The 23,580-nt window shown below is 41.7% G+C and overlaps 1 protein-coding gene across 9 annotated transcripts in view; it reads right to left on the bottom strand.

Annotated features, from left to right (window-relative positions):
- CELF2 (CUGBP Elav-like family member 2) overlaps positions 1-23,580 on the bottom strand; it is a 559,446-nt gene that overhangs the window by 240,896 nt on the left and 294,970 nt on the right. For 3 of the 9 annotated variants that reach the window (XM_087768243.1, XM_087768241.1, XM_009467290.2), the window contains exon 1: positions 17,116-17,315. The exons of 2 other annotated variants lie outside the window; for them this stretch is intronic. In XM_087768243.1, the coding sequence (XP_087624369.1) occupies positions 17,116-17,222 (107 nt within the window). In that variant the 5' untranslated portion in view covers positions 17,223-17,315. Of the gene's footprint in view, positions 1-3,455; positions 3,721-17,115; positions 17,316-23,580 lie in introns of those variants that run through there. 4 more of the 9 variants (XM_087768247.1, XM_087768246.1, XM_087768244.1 and 1 more) reach the window with 3 other exon arrangements.

Below are 23,580 nucleotides of genomic sequence, written 5' to 3'. Positions count from 1 at the left end.
CCTGCCCAAATACACACACACACACACACACACACAAACTTCCACCTCTATCTTTCTTCAAAATTGCTTCTTCCACACAGTTAACAGACACAGGCTATGAATAACGTCAGTCAAACAGACCCTGATCCTTTAACTAGAGCACTAACCGAGCGGTCTTTCTGCAAGCATTTACGATGGCCAGAGCATCCAGCTCGCCATCTGCCCTCAAGAACAAAAGTTCGTGCATCTTCACGCTTCATAGCCTACAGGGTCTATTTTCCGATGCCATTTCATTAATGAATTTTTATTAGTAAAATTGCCATTCAATTACTAACCAGATACACTGATGCCATGCATACAGTTTAATTATACTAAATAGTCATGCTCAACAGATCTGATGTTCTATTTTGCTTATATTTAGCTAGATAATAACAGCAGCAAAATTTGGAAGGAAGCAATATTCAAGAGCAATTAAGTCTCACAGAGGTAAGAGCGTTTCAACTTTGACAATTATCAAGCTGGCAGTTAACTTTCACAATAGGTACGCACTGAAAATTATTCCTTGAAAATTCTCCTTCTCTGTTGCTTGTTGAAAAAAAAATGGATGGTACTGAAAAGAATTCCTTTTAGAAAGAACTTTTAAAACATGTAAACAACGGGAAGTGTAAGTGATACTGTATGGTGCTGATTTCCTAAAACATCTGATACACCACCGGCATAAAAAAAAAAAAAATTAAAAATCTAGTTCTGCAAATTGTCACTGTGAAAGAAGAGTTTTACATACATCTTGCTAATTGCCTCACTCTAAAATAGGAAATTCCTTTCTGCTAAAGACTGAACTAAGCGATACTCAATGGCTAGACCAGATGGTGAGGTTAAAAGTTTTGTGCAGCACTGTAACTTGGAGCATGCTCTGCGATGCACTGTGCCACCCCGCTGAACGCCGCTGGCGGCTCGCTGCACGTCTGGGGTGGGCCAGCTAAAGGGTAAGGTGCATACGTGCCCGTGACCCCTTACGCATAATCAAACTGCATTCTCGTCAGCACTGATTAGTCCAGAGAGTTGGGGACTTGCAAATAAATGTGTGTCACCACTTGGCTAGAAGGACAAAGTAACGATGGTTTAAATAGTGAATTAGAGAGTTTTAGAAAGGCGGTGTAGCAAAGCTTCCACAGACAGCATTTAGCTTCAAGATTATTTATTTTTTTTTTTTTTAGGAATAGAAGCTCCCTTAGTTAATAGCAATTTAGCCTCAATATTAATTTGTATGCATGACACATGATCCCTTGAAATCATACATCTTCACAATTACTTAGTTCCGCAGCAAAGCAAAGCTTGGTTAGCACATCACAACACTACCAGCAATGATGCAGGAGGGAAAGTTTTTCTTCCTTCAAGACATTACAGACACACACACACACCCCCCCCCCAATATATGAGGAACAAGCACCAAATCCTACAAGGATGTGTGTTTAACGATTCCATTATTAAACTTCTGTATTTAGAGATCCACTTAGATGCTGACATATCTCCAGAGTAATTTTTGTTTCTTTGGATACACATTAAGATCTGCATCTGATGAACACTGACTGTGTTTCAAGCTGTGTTAAAATATATTATGGATGCCTCCCAGAGAAGAGGGGTATGAAGACAGCAATGCAGAAGGAAGAGTTTGACATGGTACTTCCCCCTTGAGGGGCAAGTTGGAGATAAAGTTATATAAGCCTAAGTGACAACAGGGCATCATCAGCTGCAGTTAATAGTGCCTTTGAGCTTGGAGATGTTTGTTAGCAGTATCTTTTCTGACTGCCTGGAAGGACAGGGGGTAGAAAAGTCTAATCAAAGCTGAGACGATGAAAACAAGGGAAAGCTCGGCTGTGGCAAGTCCCTACAGAGGGCTGCAAAGCAAGCGATACGAATGTTCAGCTGCAACTTTGTACCCTAATCGTCAAACCTATGCAATTTTTGTGCAAAAGGCGAGAAATACAGCACCTTACCCAAAACCGACTGATGCCAATAAAAACAGGGATCTTACAATGGGAAAAACAAAACACAGCAGAGAACTCGTTTGAATTTAAGATCACGAAACACAGACAACGGGCAGCATTTACACAAACGCTTTGCTGTCCTTCGAGGACTGTGAAAATAGTGTAAGTCATCCGCACAAGCAGGTTCTCCCCCTGCCTCTTTCCCCTCTTCCACACACTATTAAATCTCAGCTGCCTGAACAACTGCCCACCGCTGAATATCTCCACGCAGAACATTGCTGATGCAAGAGAACGCACTCCACCTTAGGAGAAAGTTTGGTTGCCAGTAAAGAAGGTAATAAAAGTCTGAATAGTCTTAGATGGGGGCACAGTATGCAACCTGATTTGTGCAAATCACAGGTGACAGTCTCTGCTGCACACACGGGTTTATTTACACTTGTAACTTAAGTGCTGCCTCAACCGGAATAGCTCCAGTACAGAGTCAATGCCAAAGCCTCTCGCTTCATTCTAATGTAACTCAAACCACATTTGTCATCCTGATGAAAGAAGAAAAAGCAACAAAATAAAAGACATTTTGGATACTGTAAAAATGCAGCACAGTCCTCAGCCTTCGTACCTTTCAGCAAATGACTATTTCCTCATTTCTAGCTTTTATTTTTTCATATAAGGCTAGGTTACCTGAAAATCCCTGGCAATTGGCAATGCCCAAGAGAATGATAATAGAAACTTTCAGATCGAGATTAATGGAGCAGAGGCGGGCTAGGGGAATACTTCTCTTTCTGAAATTCCAGCATACAGTGCCTTCCGATAAATCTTATCCCCAGTTCAACTGCATGTAAAACCACCATCCTCACCCTAATTAACACTCTCCATACCAGGCAGCTGTCGGGAACAGGCTAAAAAAAAAAAAAAAAAAAAAAAAGAAAAATCCCTGCTTTCTGCCTGGTCTTACTCCCAGTGGATGCTCAGTATTTCGTTTGAACTTGAAAACTGATGAAGCTTTTGCAAGGGGGGATTTTTATTCTGCCGGGGAAAGGCTGAGGTAGCACGGGTGGGTCCGGGCTGGGTGCAGGGCACAAGTGTCTGTGGAGGAATTCCCGCTGGGCACGGAGGGGAGCGCGCTCAGTTATGCACGGCCGCTGTACATTTCTCCACGTTGCATCAGCAGCATCTAAAAACCCCCACGCTCACCCTGCCGCCCCTCGCCCGCCTTTTACCGACCTGCCGGAATACTAAACACCCAGCTGCCGCCCTTTCGGGAGAGGAGGGGGGCACACGCACAACACGGAGACCACCAAGTGACTTGGGAAGGGGGTGGGAAGGAAAAAAAAAAAAAAAACGGAAAGGAAAGGGGAGGACTCCCTTCTCCTCCCGCGGAGGGGCGGACGGTGCGGGAGGGAGCCGGCCGAAGCCCCGGGGCGGCGGGGGGTACCCGGAGTCGGGGGGCGGAGGGGGGTTATAGCCGGCGGCAGCCCCTCCGCCACTTACATTCTGTCAGAGACCAGCAAGCGGCCGTCGACCATCATCTCCGGAAGGAAATCCAGCTTGAACGAAGAAGTCATGCTGGGCTCCGGGGGCGCCGCGGCGGTCTAGAGGGAGGATGCGGCGGGGCTCGGCGGATCCCACAACTGCGCCGGGCGGCGGAGAGGCAGGCACAGGTGCGGAGGCCTCCCCGCGGCAGCCGCCAGCCCCGGCAGTTGTCACATTTCTCTCCCCCTCTTGGTTTTTTCCGCCAATCCCCTCCGAAATCGACTGCTGAGGCAACTGTCGGTGGAGCGCCAGGTGCTGAGCGGGGAGGCGGAGCCATCTCCCCGCTGCGGCTCCCCGTTAACCCCTACGCCCCCGGCGGGGCCCGCCGACCGGGGGAGAGGCCTGGGCCCGCCGCCCGGGGGTGAGGGACACGCCGCCCGGGGCTCCCCGCGGCGTGGGGTCGGGCCGCCGCCTCGCCGGCGGGCAGCGCCCGGCCAAACTTTGAGGGCGGCGGCGTGGGAAGGGAGGGCAGAGCCCGGCCGAGCCCCGGCGCCCGCCCGGCTGCCTCAGCAGCGCTCCCCCCTGCCCCGCGCTCCCCGATCGGGGGTGCGCCCACCGCGCAGGCAGGGGAGAGCCTTGCCCCCGCGGAGTTAGCAGCCGGGCTTAAAACCCTCGCCCTAAATTTCTACGAGGACACGCGAGCGGTTCGCACGGAGCCAGTCCTTGCCAGTACGGTAGGAAGGGCGCAGTCGCCACTGCCAAACTGGGAGCACTGGGAACGTTTAAGCAGGTTGCCCAGCACAGGCTCTCTCTACTCAAATTCCTGCCATTCAGACCTTGGCACCCATTAAACGCTCCAAGTGCTGTTACTGGCTTGCGAGAGACTAGTAGTAACTCTGTCCTCACTGATCAAAAATAGGGATTTAAATAAGTAAAGACGGTAAATCCTTCCTCATGTCTGTAACCTGCCAAAAGCCCGTTCCCAACCCCGCTGCACTCGGAGTTGGCCACAGCGCGCACACAGAAGCGACACCGCCAAGACGCACACAAAATTCCACACATACAAATAGCTGGAGCCACCCCCCCCACGCTACCGCCCCCTGAAAATCTGTATAAATTTTCCTTTGCATCTCCAAAACCTACTTGCTTCAATACAAAGCAGCTCCAGGCAAAAGAATATTAACATATTTACGAAGATTACTGGATGATCTGAGCAGCCTAGACAGACAAAACGTTTCTCTGCATTGTGTGTGCTTCTCCTTCCGAATCTCTCTCCAGGTTTTATAGTTTGATTTGTTCTGGATAATCAGCACTTGAAAAAAAGTAGGAAATGCAAATTAAAAACTACTACACTTAAACTTTTCAAAGAGTAGTCTAAAATAAAATTAAATTGACCAATAAATAAATATGCTATCTGTCAGGCCAAGTTTTATTTAAATTGTGACCAACATCGGTTTGATAATTAAAATACAGACCAGGTGAATATTCAGAGTCTGGTTTATTGCACTAAGAGACTTTTCCATTTTAAAAGGTTAAAAGGAAGAAAAAAACCCCTCAGGCTGCTAAGATTTTTGCCTACTTTGCAAGTCTAAAGAAAGAAAAGGTTCACTTGGCCCTCAGCGTAATCCCCGTAGGACAGCTGCAATCCTGAACAGATATCTATAGTGTTATTAATCTGCTCTGTTCTATATGTTCGCATACTGTCCTCATCACCATGGCACCTAAACATCTACATAGAAAGGCACAAAGCAAAGCTATGGCTTCTCTTTACTAAATTAATGGCAATTCCTCTACGCCACCCATCCATCGCAGTGTAGGACTACACAGCAGATAAAAAAATAAGCGCAAAGTTGAAATAAAAGGAGAAAGCAGCACAACTTTCTCCAGCTGGATGCAGCCACCTGGGTTTTGATCTGAGGCCTCCATGGTGGCTAATCCAGCCCAGAGCAGAGTTGGATTAACTTTCAATTTCAAAATCTTGCCACTGCAGAAGGGGCAGGTTTTAGCTCAGAAGAAATACAGGCAGCTCAGTGAGGATGAAGATATTCTTTTAAGAAGTCTCCACCCCCACTTCACCCTGTGCGGCTGCATCTGTACCTCTTCATCATCATTTTTTTTTTGGTACCTGCTAAATCTAAGGGACTTCAGTCTCACCAGCCTGTCGCTTTTAAGGACCACAGTCCCACTGCTGCTGACTGAAAAGTAAATCCACGCTTTGCACAGGATGCAAAGGGCGGAGGAGGAGAGACTCACAAATAATTTTGCTTAAAATCTGCATATGGAATAGTGAGATCTTTATAAATTTGCCCCATTTCACAAGGTGTAAGTGCTTAAAAATGCTTCATTAAAACGTATGTTCTTTTGAAATATTTATTTTCCTTTTAATTACATGTGAATTAGCTGGAAGAAGCTGTAGGGAAGCCCTCTTACTGACTTAAGCCTTCTCAGCAGTTTGTTAAATTCTAGCCTCAAATCCCTTGAGGGAATAGTGGATTCAAAGCAGCTTTTAATCATACTATAAGGAGGGTGAAGTAGTATGTAAGTAGGTCATAGAGAAAGCATTACAAGTGCATAGGTTATTGCTTTATTTAACAACTACAGTGTAACACACTTTTCAAAGCACATTTGCTTTTTCCATTTAAAAGTTAGAGGCAGGAACAGGGTCAAATGCAAAAAGAAACCCTCTCTATAAAAGATACCGAGATATGACTCAAGGAGAGCTTATAGGGAGAACTGCATTCGAATGATTTGGTTCTCAAACATAAATTATGTAGTGTCTGTGTATGAATTAACTCTCGAATGCAGAGGGTAAGTGGTGAAAAACAAAAACAAAAAAAACCCCTGAATGTTTCACACTGTTACAGGCTCAGCTCTGTTATTTGTAACGTTAATACCAGTTTCTTGACTGGCACATGTGTGCAAAATAGCAACTTTTATTAAAAATGAAGGAAAAAACGGAAGCTTTGGTCCGTTACAATGGTACAGAGGGAAGTGGGGAGGGGGAATGGCAAATGAAGCTGCATTAATTTTCACAGCATAAATCAGACAATAGATGTAAACACTGGCTTAGAGGAGCTGCATCATTGCTGTGCTGTCGCTGCCCGCCGATATTAAGCTTTTTCAGCTGGTGGAGCATATGGCAGTTTTGAGGAAGGAACCTGGAATTTGGAATCAGCAATTCTCGGGCTTTAATCCTATTCCAGCTACAAACGTTGCCTCCTATCCATCCTCCCCTCATTGCAGAGGCCCAGACCCCGCTTGCCCCCGCAGTCGCATCATTTAGTCTTTGTGCCTCGGTTTCTCCATACGTCTAAGCGGGGCAGATGAAGCAATTCCACCTCACATTTGTGAATTAGTCACCATTCAAGCAGCTTTTCAAACACAGAGCTATATGCAATTTCTCCAAACAACTCAACCTTTGAAAACCGAACACCTCTTCAGAGAGAAAAAAAAAAAACAAAACACAAAAAGTTCAGCTGGAGAAAGACAGGGGTTGAGTGGTGGACTGCTGTCGAGTGTATGAGCTCACTCTGACATCACTGCCCGTGGCTTTCATTCAGCGAGTGAGAAAAAGAGCAGACGCCCCCTTCCCTTCCAGATCCCGCAGCCAAACCCAGCGTGGAGCTCACATCACGTCCCCCTCCTCAGCCTTTCCTTAATTGCCATTCTTTTAATCAACTTGCCCCCCAGTATTGGGCCAAGGAAACGCTACCGTTGGAAGCACTTCAAGGGAAAGTTTCCGAATGACTTCACTCTCTCCCAAGCCTGCAAGGCAGTATGAAGAGAGTTCAAATCCTCTGCTTTATTCCCCACTAAGCCAATGAACATGCTCGGGATTCAGCTTATCTCTGGCATCAAAGCAAGTTTCTAACAGAGGCAGCAGAAGCAGAGCTCAGCGACAGCGGTGTAAATTTGGAGCGGGCTCAAATGACTTCAGTGGAATCACTCAGGATCTTCCACTAACGCGAGGGGAAAAAGAAATCTGGTCCAGAAAGTGTTAGTGAATGCAAATGAAGTGTTCACTATCTTTCACAAAGAAATAACCTTCCAGGCAAACCATGAGTCTGGAAGTAGTAGCATGGCTAATGGCAGAAAATACAGCGTTTTGGTTTGTGTGGCGGGACATGAGCCTACCTGCCCAAAAGGGAGGAGGAAGTCCACCAGCTTAACTTTTATTAGCAGACTTCTGGAGGGACAAGAATGGGGGGGGGGGGGGAGGGAAAGAAGAGAAAAAAAAAGCAAAGCACACAGGCACAAATTACACAAAGTGTTTGGGCAGAGGTAAAGAATGGTGTAAAAGCCGTAAACAATTACAGCAAAAAGTAGTGCATTTCTTTGAGTGGCAAGAAGTAATGGACCCAGTTCTGCACTGTTTTACCATTTGTGAAGATTTTGATTACTTGTAACAAATCAGTCTTTGCCAGTTAGGTCTAACATTGGAATAAAGTTTTGCATTATGAAACCTTAACCTTTCAGTAAGGATATTTTATTTACGAAACCAAACACACAACAGTCTTCCCTTCACCTTATTTTGAGAAATAAAACAATTTGCATATAACCAAAACCCTTTTAAAAAGAAAATTAAATTATTGGTTAAAAGCTGATCAATGAATTTTAAGTATTCAAATCTTAGCCACTTGTGAGGCTCCCCCCCACTTCTGTAGGCTATTGTAGCTAATCAGTAATTTTCAGAAATAAACGTCATTTAAAATTAGCCCTGTGAAAAGGTACCTCAAATTAAGCATTTCTAGAGCTTTCACTTGAAGCGCATTGATATTATGTAAACTTGGTTGCTATAGTAAAACTTCCCACTCACTTCTTTTTTTTTTCTTCCTATTTTATACCACTGAAGAGGTGATTTCATCCCACTGTGGGTATAAGGCCTTTGTTCCATTTTGCGGGTATTAACGCAATCTTTCCGGAAAAAATTAGGCAAGCTTTTATGGCACAAGGCAGATGCTACATGTGATGGAGGGCTTTTAGGAAAGGCCTTTAATTTGGAGGAACACCCTACTTTGTTAATAGCATGCAAATACTTGGGATAGTCGATCATGACCCTCAGGTCCAATCCTGCATAGTGTTAGTGCTGAGCGGGAGCTGCCCAGTACCATTTGCTCCAGTTGAGCTATCCATGGCGCTCAGCACTGTATTTAGCAAATTCTAAAGTAAAGTAGTAGCAAGTAAATATTTGCAAGACCAAGTCTTACCGTCCTGTTATTTATTTCCAGCCCTACTAAAGAGCATCACTATTGATCTGTAGGTGTTGCCTTTTTGTAGTGCTTTGTGCATATAGACGCAAGACCAAGGCTTTTGTCAACCCAGTCCTATCTCAACTTGACAAGAGACATTGATTGTTTTTTTTTCCTTTTTTCCTCTTTTTTCTTTTTTTTTTCCCCCTTTTTGTTATGAACTACGTTATCTTCTCACCCACTGACTGATTCCATCAACAACCACTACCCAACCAGGAGAGAAACTGGGGCACTGCATGCACTGGGTAGACCTGATTTCCTACTAGCCAGCAGGCGCATTATTTATGGTCAAAAAAAGCACCTTTCCAAACAACCCTGGAAGAGGGAATTTAATATTGTTGGATTTGGCTATTATATTATCTTCACGTGAAAAAGTATAATCTTATATTACTTAGGATAGGAGGAATCACACATCTGGTGCTCTTGTCTGTGTTGCTCCATCCTCACAATGTGCAAGAGCCCCACTTACGCCTTCACAGGGCAGGGGAAAAAGTCTACTGTAACCAAAAAAGCTCCTCCCCCTCCATCCAAACCCGCAGGAACACCTACTAGGAGACACAAAACCCTCCCTCATTTTATATCAATTTGAGATTTCTGCAGATTTTTGCCCACTAGGGAGGCTGGTTATTGAGAGATGCAGGATCAGGGCAGCGATGGTGAGGATGGGCTGAACACGGCAAAAGGCTGCATCAGGAGGTGATGCTGGAGGGCAGCTCCAACTCCAAGAGCAAAGAGCAAAGGCAAGTGTGAAGTTTTAACGTGGCATCAGCAAGGCAAGAGGTTGGGTAAGGGACATGAAAAGAGACAGGAAGCCAAAAGTAGACCTATTTTTAAAAACAAAATATGAAGAAATCCATGGGGGGTATTACAATATCTAAATTAACCTACTGCACTTCTGACTAACTGCAGGATCTTCGTAACATTAACCACCATCTTCCCTTCTCATTCACTTCCACCACATGTTTTTCTTTCTTTTTCACTGCAAACAATTGGATCTCACCTTACGTTCAAATTGTAGCGTATTTAAGGTAGGAAATTTCACAGGTCTTTTTTTTTCATTTGTTCGTGAAGTGCCTAGCATACATCTCAGTCCTCAAAAATAACAAACAATCACCCTGATAATATGTAAAGTAACTATCTTTGTTTGACATCATTATTTCCTGCAGACAGAATCCATTAAACCTCAGACGTGAAGGAAGGAAAGAAAAGGCTCCTGCAGGAACTGTAAGGCATTCAGACATGCAGAAAACTGCAGCGTGCCTGGTTTGGCAGTTTTTTCCCCCCTAAATGGACAGTGTAAGAATTGCCACATAGGTCAGATCAAAAGGTCCGTCTAGTCCATGACCCTGCCTCTGATAATGGCTTGTAATGGATGCAAAGAGAAAAAGCATGAGTATGGCAAGTGCACTGTGATCCTTCCCACCTTCCAGCAACCAGTGGCTGAGGGACTGCCTAAAGTCAAGGACTTTATCCGAACCAAGATGTTTAACAAGCTCAAAATCGCTGATTTGATTTTTCCCCCAAATTCTCCCTCCGAAAGGAACATTGATGAAGTCATATGTTTATGACTCCCCAAGCTGCCTCTTAAACGGGCTGTTCTTAACAATTTCAGAAATTTGGGGCTCAGTAGAACAAACAGGAACAATGGCTTTCTTTTCTACAGCAAAACATTAAACCCAACTTTGTAACATAGAATGTTTCGTTTCAGTAGAGTCACAATAATTCACCTGCAACTTTTTTAAAAAACACAAACCCATTGATTACACAATTTTGTAAGGGGAAAATGCTGAAACCACAAAGTTCCTAGGACAGGCATCTAGTTTGGCTTCCTTCTGTGAGAACGACTCTTCAGGAAAAATTTTGGTCACTTTGGATTGCTCTATTCGGGGGTGGGGGTTAACTGAGTTAAATGTATGTTCATCAGCTGTACACAGACAAATCTCCATATGATTCACTGGAGCAACACTGCAGAACACCTGATGTTGCCGATGCAGTTCTGTTACTGTTTTGTTATTTTTAAAGGGGGTTATATAACTCTCATTAAAATTAAATGTGGGCTGAAATGATGCAGGCAAATTCTCAAGCTTTAGAGTGAGCTTCTTCCTCGCAGTTTAGCTGAAAATAGATCAATTTTAGGCAGAAGAGAAGGAAAATGAAAGCAAGAGGTTGTTACAGTTGAAAACCAAGTCTCTAAGAATTTAAGTTTTCTGATAATTCACCATTTCCTTTCTAGAGGGCCTCAATTCTTCAGATGCTGACCTGCAGCTTCCAAGGAGAGCAGGTGCAGGATTTGAATCTTAAATTCACTCTGTAGCACAGCTATCATATCATCTACTGCTATCTACACTTGCAAGGTTCAATTTCCAGATGATCCACGTTTGGGTGCCCTTTCTTTTCTCTTCACTCCTCTATTTGTCTGAAAGGGACAGTAAATTCCCATATCCTCTCTCTGATTTTCTATCAGTTTTTTTCCCCCTCCAACCCTCTGCTCTATCTTCCTCCCAGTGACAGACTGTTGTCTGGCATCCTCAAAGGCTGCTCTTGAAGATGACCTGCTGATTTGCTGCCATGGGAACTCCAGAACGAGGACAGCATTTACCCCTCACACACCAAAGGGCACAAGCAACAGCTCCCCATGCCACCCCTCTCACCCATAAAAGTTTGCCCTCCTCTATTTCAGAAGCCTTCCAAGAGACATCAGAAAGCTGTGCCTTAAATACCATGAGTGCTGCAGCCTCTCCAGTGTCCAGCAGCAGCCACTGCTGAATTATTTGGAGTAAGGTGAAAAAGTCTAATAGCATATGTGAGCATGCAAATTGCTTTTCAAAACTAATGGAGAAAAAGCTTAGGCAGCAAAGCATAAGACTCGAGGAAAACCCTCTCTAATGTAATGGCAGAAAGCATTATCTTCGTATAAGTGCCATATTCAAAACTTCCTAAGCAATTTTATTGGTAACCCTATTGCTTTGAATCAGACAGAGTTAACTTAAAATTATTGTACCTGACTAAGGGACGCGGGCTAACACATCAGCCACACATCAGCCACTGAGTATGCTACATGGAGAGACAAGCAAGTAATTCTCTCCCTTCCCCACCCCCAAACACAATTTTGGGTGTTTTAATTGAAATAGAAGGATCGTTTTTACTTGGCTGCATTTTGCAGGGCAGCTTGTGATCCACACTGTGTCAGTCTTGTCAGTGCACTGGCAGGTTTACAGACCTACGATACTTTCTTACAAGCACTGACTCATAAGAGCCTAATCCAATAATGTGGTCTTAATGCATAATATAATTTCATGAACCACCTAGAAACTGAGTGCAAATTCGGGAGTCGATGCTTTCCAGAAATGTCAATTTAGCCATTAGTTCAGAAAGCCTGAAGATGGATCTGTCTGATATTAGCCCACGAAATGGTCACTGATCCTTAGACTATCCGAGAAAATAAAGTTGTGTGTGAGAACAGCCAAAATCCTTTTTACATCCTGCTCGAGCTGATTACTTAGTCATGCTATCTCAGTCTCAAGACTGGAGTGAGAGATGAGAAAATTAGGGTCCAGATCAAGATTTACACAAAATTTGGGAAAATTCCTGCCCCCTCCCATACAATAAAGATAGTTAACCTTCAGTGCATTATTAACTTGCCAAGAACAGTATTAAAGCGACTTTAATTGACACATTTACTTCCGCCGCAGGGTGAAATAACACAAAAGCAAAACAAAACAAAACAAAAAAGCTTTTTGCCACAGCAAGAGTGTTAGAGGAATAGAAAAAAACCCGGTTTTATTTCCTCTGTGAGGATGCCAGCAGTCCTGTTTCATAAACTCCAGTGATTCATCACCATCCCAGGCAGCCAATCATTCGGCAGGTCAAGTAGAAATGGGCTGGAGAGCCAGCAACTCCTGCTGCCCTGATAATGCATGTCATTCCAGGCATGGCGACATGCTTTCTCAACAGCTGCCATTTTCAGTTACCTTTTCTATGGCTGACATACAAGTAAATGTGTTGGAAGCAGTAAAACAGTCATAGGAAAGCAGTTGCAAAGATAAATAGCACCTGCACGTGATAATCTCTAATGTCATTAGAGAGCAAAGAAGGATGTGTTTTGAAACAGAATTTCTTTCTTCTGAAAGCATCACTTGACTTCGGGGGGTTTATGTGAGTGTGTGTGTGTGACTCAGAGGGGGTTCTTTGTGGTTTGTTTTGTTTTGTTTTTTTTCTCGAATAAACATCCAGACATTTGTCTTGGTTATAACCTTAATAGATATAACTAGGGGAAAGGAGGAAAAAAAAAGCCCCGAACACCCAGCATTAAAGAAAAAATCTTCCCGCAATTCACTTGTGAGAAAAGATTTTGTATAGCTAGATTTTGCTTGAATTCAGTAATGCTCACTTTAAGAAATACAACTGCTCTAATTAAGGGAAAAAAAAGGATTTTCTTCAGTCGTTTCTTTTCAGTCTTTATTCTTTATCTTCTAACTTAAATTTCATGAACTACTTGTTCAATAACTGTCCTCTGAATTCTATGTAGTTGAATACTTTTTTGCAGATGGAAACTGAGTGGGAGTTTTGAGGGCACAGGACTATAGAAATAAACACTCGCAATGAAAAAATGTTTAAACTTATGTGTACGTGTGTACATGTGCACAGAGATCTATACCTGTACATTAGATATAGACCATGTGTAATTCATGTACATATACCATTTAAAGACGCCGTGCCTGCACACAAATGGTAAAAACAAAACAAAAAAACCCAACAAAAACCTGTTCCAAGTAACAGTGCTGGAACAAGATTTCAAATGCATAAGATTATCCATATTAATTTATGGTAATCTACAAATGAATGCTGCAGAGACAGTACAGGTTATCCAAAATGGTACTTGCATTTAATGAGAAACTACCAGAAAATATCTTCAAGACAGATTTAGTTGCATCTTCTAATACCCCCTGAATTAATATCATGCAAAACGCAAAGTACGAGCTATGTTTCCCCTTTGGAACAACTGGCTCTTGAAATGCCAAAGGAAAGCCAAGCTTTTCTCTCCATACAAAGTCCTCTTAGACATCTTGCTTTCAGATTTCATCAACTTAGGTGTTTTCAGGGCTGTAAGCAGTGAACTTTCCATCAGCAGCATCTTCAGCTAATTAACCCTCCTGATTACAATAATTAGTATTGATTCACTCCTGAATGACTTCTTAAGTATTCAAGCACAATCTACACTTGCAGGAAAACTTCTAGATATGAATATTAATTGAATGCTCTCCTTTGTTTTTCAGCCCCAAAGGTATAGTTTGCAATCTTATATACTTAAATTTGATAACAGAAACACTTCAGTTTTATTCTCATTTAACAAAGAGAATATTAACATGTTGATGTTAGAGATTGTGGTTCATGAATCTGAAAAAAAAAAATATAGACAAAGACTCCAGACTAATAAATAAATATAATTCACTTCCATTTCCTATGGCAGCATGGAAAGCCAGTTCCCAGGTTAAGACCTCTCCTGCTCTTGCTCTGACAGGTAGGACCGAGGAGGGTCTTTCTTTTTGGCATTACACCTGGTCATTGCAAGAACAAATAACAACTCATGCAGAGTCTGAATTAGCTCTCTTAGCACTGTTGTGGAAACAGATGTTGCCAAGTTTGACAACTGCAAGGCACCACATTGCTTTGTGAATGGGTGAGATTCAAAACAGGTAACGCTAAGGACACCTGCGATGTTCATGCATAAGATCTCGAAACCTATATAGTCTCTCAAAAGCTGACACTTTTGTTAAAGCATGCTAAGAAATGGCTTATGTTATAGATTTGCTTCACCTTCTTTGATGTTAATAATAATTGCTATGGCTCAAAAAGCAATATTTCAGTAAATATGCATAGAAATAATTTTTTTATGGAGTAGGGTTCACACAGAATAATTCAAAAATTAGTCTTTGATGTGAATGCAATGTCAGAAAATACCCTTGGAAAAGAACAAAGTAATTGGCAATCCAAGACAAAAATCTGCAGTATATGTATTTTATGCAGCATTTTATATGAAAACACAGGAACTACTGTAAGTTTAGTATGAACTCACCTGTGAGAAGAGCGCTTAGGAAACAGTTTTAGTATTGAATAGTCCTTAAAAGTGGTGGTTGGGTATGCTGCCTAGGTGGCTGGTGGTGTCTGCTACAAAAGTGGCATGCACACTACTCTGGGCAATCACTAAAGGGGCTTTTCCATGTAACCGAGAGCCAGGGATTCACTTTATTGCCACTCACAAAGGGCAGCAGCTGCTAAAAAGCCCAGGCTGAAGGAGGATAACTTGATAAAAAAGCATACCCCTCCTCTAGTTCTGGCAAAGCAGAGCAGTTGTGAATGAGTTAATGTTTGTCTCGAAAGAAGTTCTTCCAAGAAAGTGAATTATAGCATGGTCCCATTACATTAAACACCATCCTTGCTTTCTTCATGTTTATGCACAACACACAGCATGCAAGTACTACCTGATAATCCATAACCCCTAGGCTTCTAGCGTATTTTATACCATATTACCTTTTTGTTCACGTAAACTCTTTCCTATTGATTTATACCATCTCAACACACAAGGGAAGGAGATGCAACAACAATAAAAAAAATGCAAAAAAGCATAGCAAGTACTCAGAGTCTCCCCATAAAACATATTTTTGTTGAAAATACATGCTTTAGAGAGCTCTGACTGCTACCAATAAATCTTTAATGTCTTTTTTTTTAATTAAGGGGTCCAAGAGACCCCTCGACCCATATAAATCATGGACTAGAATCCACTTTAAAAAAAAAGCATGAAACCCTTACAATTAATTGATCTAAGCAAAAAATAAAAGCCACTGATAAATCTCTCTCTTTTCTCTCAGAAAATGCTTACAATTATTATTAAAAGTAATATATTTACTTAACATGTAAAGTATTTAAAGACTTTAAACAGTTTCAGAAACTCCACAGACTGATGACAATTCATTTTATTTAAGGCACAAGCTGCTGTCCAAGTAGTAACTCAAAATTTTTCAAAAGCTTTATAACAATTTCTTCTCAGAATGCATAAGATGCGTGAGCATTTTGCCAAATTCAAACCCCAAATTGCTAACTGTTCTAATGCTAAACTACGGCTGTCTAAACAGAAAGATAATTCATGAAATGTCATCTGAATAATTTGTTAGATTTTGGGATAGGAATCATCCAGGTAAATTATTCTGCCTGACCTTAAAAAATTCTAACGTATGCTAATAGCTGGATTATAAAAATGGAAAGTAGCATGGGCTCCCACTTTGAGATCTGATTTATCATTTTTATTGCATTTTCATTACCTAAACAAAATTAGAAACAGTATCTTCAAAACAGCAGTTAAAGTTGATATGATCAGGCATAAAATCCGGCAAGGGCACATTTGGCAACTATGTATTTGCCAGACTGACAGCAGTATTGTAAGCTTTCAGAATCAGTAAGTTTTCTCGCCACAGTTAAAGGAGAGGTTAGTAATAAATCTCCAACTTCATGCAATAGGCATAATTGTAAGATGCAAACCTCCCCCTCCCCGCACTCTTAGCAGCAGGTATCAAATGCAACAACAGTCACAAAATAGGCGATACACTTCGTATGCTACCGTACGTACAAAAAGATTAAGGGAAATGAAAAAGGGGCTGAGAAAAGGAAAGAAAAAAAACCCCAAACCACCCCATCGCCAGACATACATTAAGCTAGTTTGACAGCACCATTGTTCAGCTGTCCCATTGTCAGACCAAAAGATGTATTCAATGCTACAATGTCTGCTAGCAAATAAACAAAAGACTACATTTTTCAAAGCGGGGTGCCAATTCTAGCATAATTCTGTGTGTATGTGCGTGTGTGCATGTGTCTGCGTGTGTGTGTGTGTGTGTGTGTGTGTCTCTGAAAAGAGTAGTCGATGCTGGCCCCCCGCTAAACCTTGGAACATTAAGAATATATGTGTAATCCCACGTATGGGAGTATTTAGATATTTTTAAAACATCTTTAAGTGGTAAAGACTAGGTAGAGCATTAGTAACTATTTACATAGGCTAAGTGAAAATTAAAGTGGTATTTAGGGCACTAGCTCTAATATGGAGTCTCCCTGAGCTTTTTCCATGCTTATTCCATGCCCAGTGCATAATAATGAAGCAGGCAGAAATATTGCAAAGGAGGTGATAAAAGAAATACCAGCTCTTATTTAGGGGGAAAAAAAAAGATATATATAATTTTTTTTTTTTCCTCCTTGCCCTCTCCGTACATTTGTCGTCATACATGAAATGTGCGATTCTAACTAGTGGAAAATGCTACTTGCACACAGCAATGCCTGTCTTTTCCTTTAAATAGGGAAACTACTTAATACACAGCACGGTTATAGTTGCAGCGGGCCCAGGCAACTCGAAAGCACGCGTTAAAACAAAGGAGACAACATACCTTAAAAGCAGCTCCTCATTTCTCATAGTAACAGCGGATTTGGGACAGCGCATGCTTTCTGCACCGATATTCTCAACAAAAGCCAGTTCAGAAGTGCGCTCAAACATCAATGCCACAGTAGCTACTCACTAATGGCTACTCTTTCTCTCTTTCTCTCTCTAGTCAGACGCTGAGTGGTGGAGCAAAGGGGCCCCTGCAGATTCACTAAGCAGAAATAATCCTCTCTGACAAGTTATGTTGTCTGGGCATATTTTACATTAATGCACTGTGCTGCCTATAGGGGTCTTGTTTGCGTTCACTCTAGCCTAGCTGGTGTTAGCTCTCTTAATTACCATCCAAAAAAAAATTAGCAACATCCCCCCACCCCCCCTAAAAAAATATATATATATGTGTATAACTGAAAGCAAAGCGGGGAAAATCTACGGGTGAAAGAGGAAAGGCTTTCCCCCTCTGGAAGGGTGCATGCTTGATATGGATCTTTTGTTTGCCCTGTGAACTCGGTGAATACAGTGGCAAACAGATGCTGTGGCTTGTGAGGCTTGTGCACTTTAAGGGAATTGGGTTAGAGGCTCTTTCTGGGGCTCTGGAGTTGCAGCTGGAGCTTTTGCTCTCTCCCTCCTTCCCTCCCTGTTCAAGGCTGAGTGGCTTTATGGGACCTGCCAGCTCACATCACAGAGACTGGGGAGTATTAATGCAGGCACCTGGGGATCTTCTTCACGTTTTCAGTTTTTCTTGGCAATTTTAACCCCTCCAAAACACAAGTCCAAAATCCCTCCAACTTTAACCCCTCCAAAACACAACTCATTTACCAAGTAACTGAGTTTGCTTTAACCCAGACCCTTACGCTTGGCTTTGGCAGAGTTCTCACAGACGGGAGAGGGTGTTGCATTATTCAATGATTTACTCACTTCCTATGTATGAAAGGGACCATAGTGTGACACTGATTTCAGGGAAGCAACCTCTTTGGCCCTGCTTGGGAGATCCGCCATGTAATTTGTAGAAACAGGCTGTGGCCTTCCTAGTTGCCAAGGTAGTCAAAGAGAGGTTTATTTTCACATCTTGGTTTCAACTTCTGCTGGGTAAATCTTTAAACCATGCAGTGACTTTTGAGGCAGGAGAATGGTCGGGTTTTTTTGGGTTCATTTCATTTTTTTTTTTTAAATCTACATCAGATACTTGAGTAGGTGCTTATTTAATAGACTAAAAAAGTCAACAAGACCGTGATGCTTTTTTCAATCAGAGGCTTCTCTGCACCACTGTGGTGGTAAAATGCATCTTAAAAATGATTGTCAATTCCTCTGAGGTCCTGTTAACATGCAAAACTCAATAAACATGAATTGTCCAAAATTGACAACTCATCAAAAAGCGCAGCAAGAGTAAAATACACTGAGCTAGAAATAGCTCTGGACCTCAAAACTCAAATTCAAACTTTCATAGACTTCTGGCTATGTCTCTGGTTGGTCTGAACCTCTTTTCCTACATTATATATTACTGCCTTAAAATATAGTGCTACAATATCCTGATGCAGCGCTACTGCTTCTAATTCCTTAACAGAAGTTGACATTTAGGGGCTTGATCTTTTTGGTAGACCTGAGTCTGTGAATGAAGGCAAAGAGGGAGCAATCACCAGTATAAATATACTGATAGCAAGATCTTGCCTTTCTGATAGCAGCTGTAAACTTCTATTAAGGTCATAAATCGTTTGCAACAGAAACGATCCTTTTGTTCTACACTTCTTGTAGAGCACTGTGAGATCCTGGGATTAGTTGCAGTCGTTCTGATATAATATTTGTCAAATGACCAAAAGACAAGTTAAAAAACAAACCTAAGCATAATCTACTTTTAATGATGTAGAGAGAAAGAGCTGAAGACGGTAGTTTAGGAAACATGGATATCATGAAGGACTGCAAGTCAAGAGAAGACAGGTTTCAATTTGCTTTCCTTTTCATCTGCAAAACATGACTGGGATTCTAGTTGCTCTTGTAATAAAAAATAATAAATCATTTTAATGATTAACAATTCAAACCAATTCCATGTTAAAATGTCATGCTCCAAGGTCAACTGAGACAACATAGCTTGCACTTCATGCTAAAAATATCTGAACAGCCATGGAAGGCGGCCAGGAAAATACTCAGCCAACATGACAAATCCCATACCTCCTGCCCCAAATACTAAATCCATTTCTACCGTTTCAGGCATGGCCACCAGCACTCCAGATTCCTCCTCCTTCACTGTTCGCCTCCAAATGACTTTTGCCCAGCATAACTCACCGTGACGCCTGGGCTGCTCCAGACCAGTCTCGCACTCGTGAGACTGATGTATGAGAAGAGGCAAATATCAGAGTATGCTACGGAATACACAGCTGAACGGGAAGTGTCAAACAGTCTGATAAACTGCTACAGTTTTCCAAAAATATGGCAAGGATCAGCATCTTAAGACACTACCAGCTGAGGGAACAAAGCTTTCTTTTCAGGCTGGAGTAGAATGGCTCACACAGAGCCCTTTGGTGGGGAATCAATGGGCTTCTGTTGGGTGGCTCCGCATGGTTGCAAGTTCTTGATCGTTTCTGTGCTTAGAAAGAAGGCGAAGCAGCAGCAATAGGAAATAAAGTGAAGTATTATGGAAGGACTCATCTACGGCCAAAGGAATAAATAAAGAAAAAGAAAATGAAATCCACAAAGCGGTAACACAGACAGACAAAAAGAACCTACGCTTTCTATCACACATAATGAAACGTCTGACAGAACAACATCTGCAGAGGGATCACAGCTGCTGAGGATGAGAGGGAATATGAGTATTATTTTTCAATTGTAAGATGTACTAAGCAGGAGTGCCTTTAAAATAATATGGCTAAAGGGAAGATTAAACCAGATGCACAGGGCTATCTAGCTTCTTTCAAGATGAAAGTCCAGCTGTGGAGTTTAAATTCAACATTTAACATGAAAATGGATTGTAGATTCATAACTGGTATGTATATATTGCGTAATGTTCTGCACAAATGACATACAGTGGAAGTTTAATAATTTTGTTGCCCTGTATTTAACGTAAACCCAAGCCTTCTATGTGTGGCCTATGAGTTTGCTAAACTAATTAAGTGATGTTGCAAATCCTTGAAAGGCCAAGGAATACCAATCATTTACAGAGGCAAAATGATAAAAAATTCTGTGGCAAACCAGTAATAATGAGTAATTTATTTCAATTAAAAATATGCCTTCTGCTCTCTACTTCTACTTCAGATTATTCTTGGACCATTCCATTTGTTTATAGCATTTTTTAAATATTCAGAAGCCCAAAATACAATGGCATTTTGCTACACTAAAGCAATACTACCAGCCAAGCAATGAACTACATTTCATGACAGAGAAATGGTAGACAAGTGTCCAGGACAACAGCCCAAATATCATGAGAGGAATAGAAAGCCTTGATTCATTTTTCCATTTCACTACGTGTCCCCGTGTCAGACCTTATGCAAGCCAATTAACCTCTTGTTCGCATCTCCATCTGTAAAATGGAAAAGCCCAATAAACTCCAGAGCAGCGTGACAATAATACAGAATGGTAAAAGCTATATAAAACAGTGTATTACTGTGAGTCGCACAAACATTTCAAATATGTCTTCTCCTCACAAGAGGGACTTGCAGTCTAAGTCTCGGTTATCTGCTGTTCTGTGCGGTTATTTAGACTCAAATCACATTTGTTTTCTATAGGTGCGAAAAGCTACTCTTTAATCTGATAGCATTTTACTGTTTTAGATGTCTAAATCCCACCTTTGAAGTTGAGCAATTAGTCTAAACTAGTCATCTAGGGTTTCTCTATTGTCACTGAGGAGAGATTAGTTATACTAAAGAGCATTACCACCTCTCTCCATTGACTACAACGGGATTAGATCCCTAACTTTTAAATACATATATTAGGCAAGATGAATCCTACCCACATGCCTAAAGCGAAGGTGAGAAATCCCATGTTTCTGTTTCAGCATTGCCAGCACGTGTCCCTGCGTTCCGCAGCACTGCCAGCGTGCCGGGCTCGCTGAGACTGCTGTGCAAGTGCAGCTCAGATACCTCAAGCATGTCTGGCACTTCCAGATGTAGCTGTAACCTGCCTGCAGGACGTCTACAGCAATCAAGTTGTAGCTAGGCAAAGCTACCAGGTCTGAAGCAGACCTATAAGCTACGCCTATGCAAAGTTTGAAGTAGAAATTATTGGCCTCAGCTTCAGAAGTGGAGCATGTGAAGTCTTTCCAGCGTGCTTTGAGAAAGCAGACAGTTCATTTAGGTATCTCCTCCTAAAATCTCCTAGAAAAATGAGCAACTCATCGCCTGCAGCTCTTATGTTATTAGAAATTGTGGAGCACGAGACCAGGTGTTGCTAGAACCAGAGCACTCTGGATGACTTCACTGGTGAATGTGAATAGCAAGAAATGGGCTATAACTCAATAGGCTTTATCTCATTAGGCTTTACCTCTGCTCTTATGGAGGTTTTTGTTTTGTTTTATCTAAAACAAATTACTGCATATTTGTCTCTGTTTCCTCTTTTGATTTGGTGTTTTTTTTTTTGTTTTGTTTATACAGCCTTTAAGATAGCTGTACATGGGAGATCAAATTTGGTCCTGAACTCCAGCAGTCTGACATCTAAGATATTACTTTTATCAGGAGAGCAGTAACCATGTGGTATTAGACAGCCTGCATTTGCTATTTGTATTATGCACATACATACAGGTGGAGAAGTTTCTTTACTGTTACAGGCTATGAAAACACAGGTCACAGAGACACAGTTCCTCACCAGTAAGTATCTTCAAACAATTTCATGATAAAACCATATCAATCAGTTGTAGAGGCAGTTGCACATGTGCAGACCACGCTGTCTTCAGGACATATACTAACTCTGTATACGTTGTGTGCGTTACTCATACCCACATTATCTGCGGGTGTCATCTCTGTGCGCGGGAAAAGTCAAATTATTTTCAAGCTCCTGAAGCAGAGATGCAGCAAATCATAGTTCTTTAGTTTAGGCAGGCAATAAAAACAGTGTAACATTTGCCCATATCTCCTTTTATCTGTTTTGGTAGATCTCTTAGATTATATGCCTAGCTTTCCTATCTGAGTCATGGGGGTAGCAAGTACTTACAGACCTACGGGTCGGTCTGGATGATGCAAGAGGTCTTTTCTAGCTTTACTTTTTCACCTGGGAGCATCCAAGGAGCATCACAAAAATTAAATAGCACAGGCAGAAAACACAGAAGTACAAAATGTTGCGTAAATGCTGAAGATTACTATTTGGGCAGTGGGGGAATAAAATGTTTCGTATTTAAAGCATCCAACAAGACTGGCATCCACTGCTTCTCTCCGTTAGAAAAGGTGTGCGCTGCCTCCCTCTAGCATTCAGCAGCGCTGACTCAGTGCGTCTCAGCATCTGGAATACAGAGGCACCAGAAGGAACAGACCCTCTCTATTTACTTAAACCATGCGCTCTGGTGCTTCCCCCACCCTCGACAGGGAAGGGGCAAAAATTGCAGCTTGTGCAAATCACAAATTCTGACACATAAACACACATTGGTGTGTTTTTTGAAAGACAATACATCACTTGAAACAACTTATAACTGGCCAGGTTGTGATTGCAGACATGGCTACTCTACAAAGCAAATAATTTATTTGGAAAGGTCTACATGTCATAAGAACATCTGGCCTGCAACTAAAGGGAAGGAGGAGAAAGCTGATCAAAAGAGCAAAGAGAAACAGAAGAGGCAACAGAGCACCAGATCTGAGAGCAAGAGAGAGAAAAGAAGGGAGAGAGAGAACAAACACAGCTGGTTATAGAATAATTTATTTCCTGCTTTAATTTAAAGTCTATTTAAGGTATAAGTAGAACCTGCTCTGTCTAAACAAGAATATCTTTATTTTACACTTGTAGTAATGCCAAGATCATCACTTTTAGATGTGCCATGTGGAATATCAAAGACCTTGTGTTCTTGTGAGCACAATCTAAAGAGAGTGAACTTGCACAATATATACAAATGTATAAACTGTATATTAGCAGATACGAACGAATGTGAAAGATGTTAATAATTACAGATGAGAATTTAATGGCTACTCATCCTTTTAAGTTAAAATTAGAAATTTAACAGTTCTATCAAGCCTATTTTAAAATGATCTTATGGTGCTGTACGCAGAAGGTTCATTTCACACATCCATGAAGTGTATCCAACACTAGGGAATGACGTGAATATTTAAAAACCAGATATCACCAGAGAGAGTGGTGTTCAACAGAAACTCATGTACAAGTGAAAATGAGGTAGGAGTTTAATTTCTTGGATCTGGGGTCTAGATGAGTGGATGCATCTACCAAGAGAACCTTTAGCAATGAATGTGATGTGATATGTGGACCTTACTCCTACACTGTCCAGCATGAAATGTAGGCTTATTAGAACAACTCATGATCTGTCAAGTTGCCTGAAAAGGAAGGTAAT

This window comes from Nipponia nippon, unplaced genomic scaffold (assembly GCF_047370975.1).
Source record: "Nipponia nippon isolate SJK-2023a ecotype South Korea unplaced genomic scaffold, ASM4737097v1 scaffold_3, whole genome shotgun sequence".
NCBI classification, from domain to species: domain Eukaryota; kingdom Metazoa; phylum Chordata; class Aves; order Pelecaniformes; family Threskiornithidae; genus Nipponia; species Nipponia nippon.
Note: the sequence above shows the minus strand (reverse complement) of the source record. Positions and strands in the feature narration are given on the sequence as shown.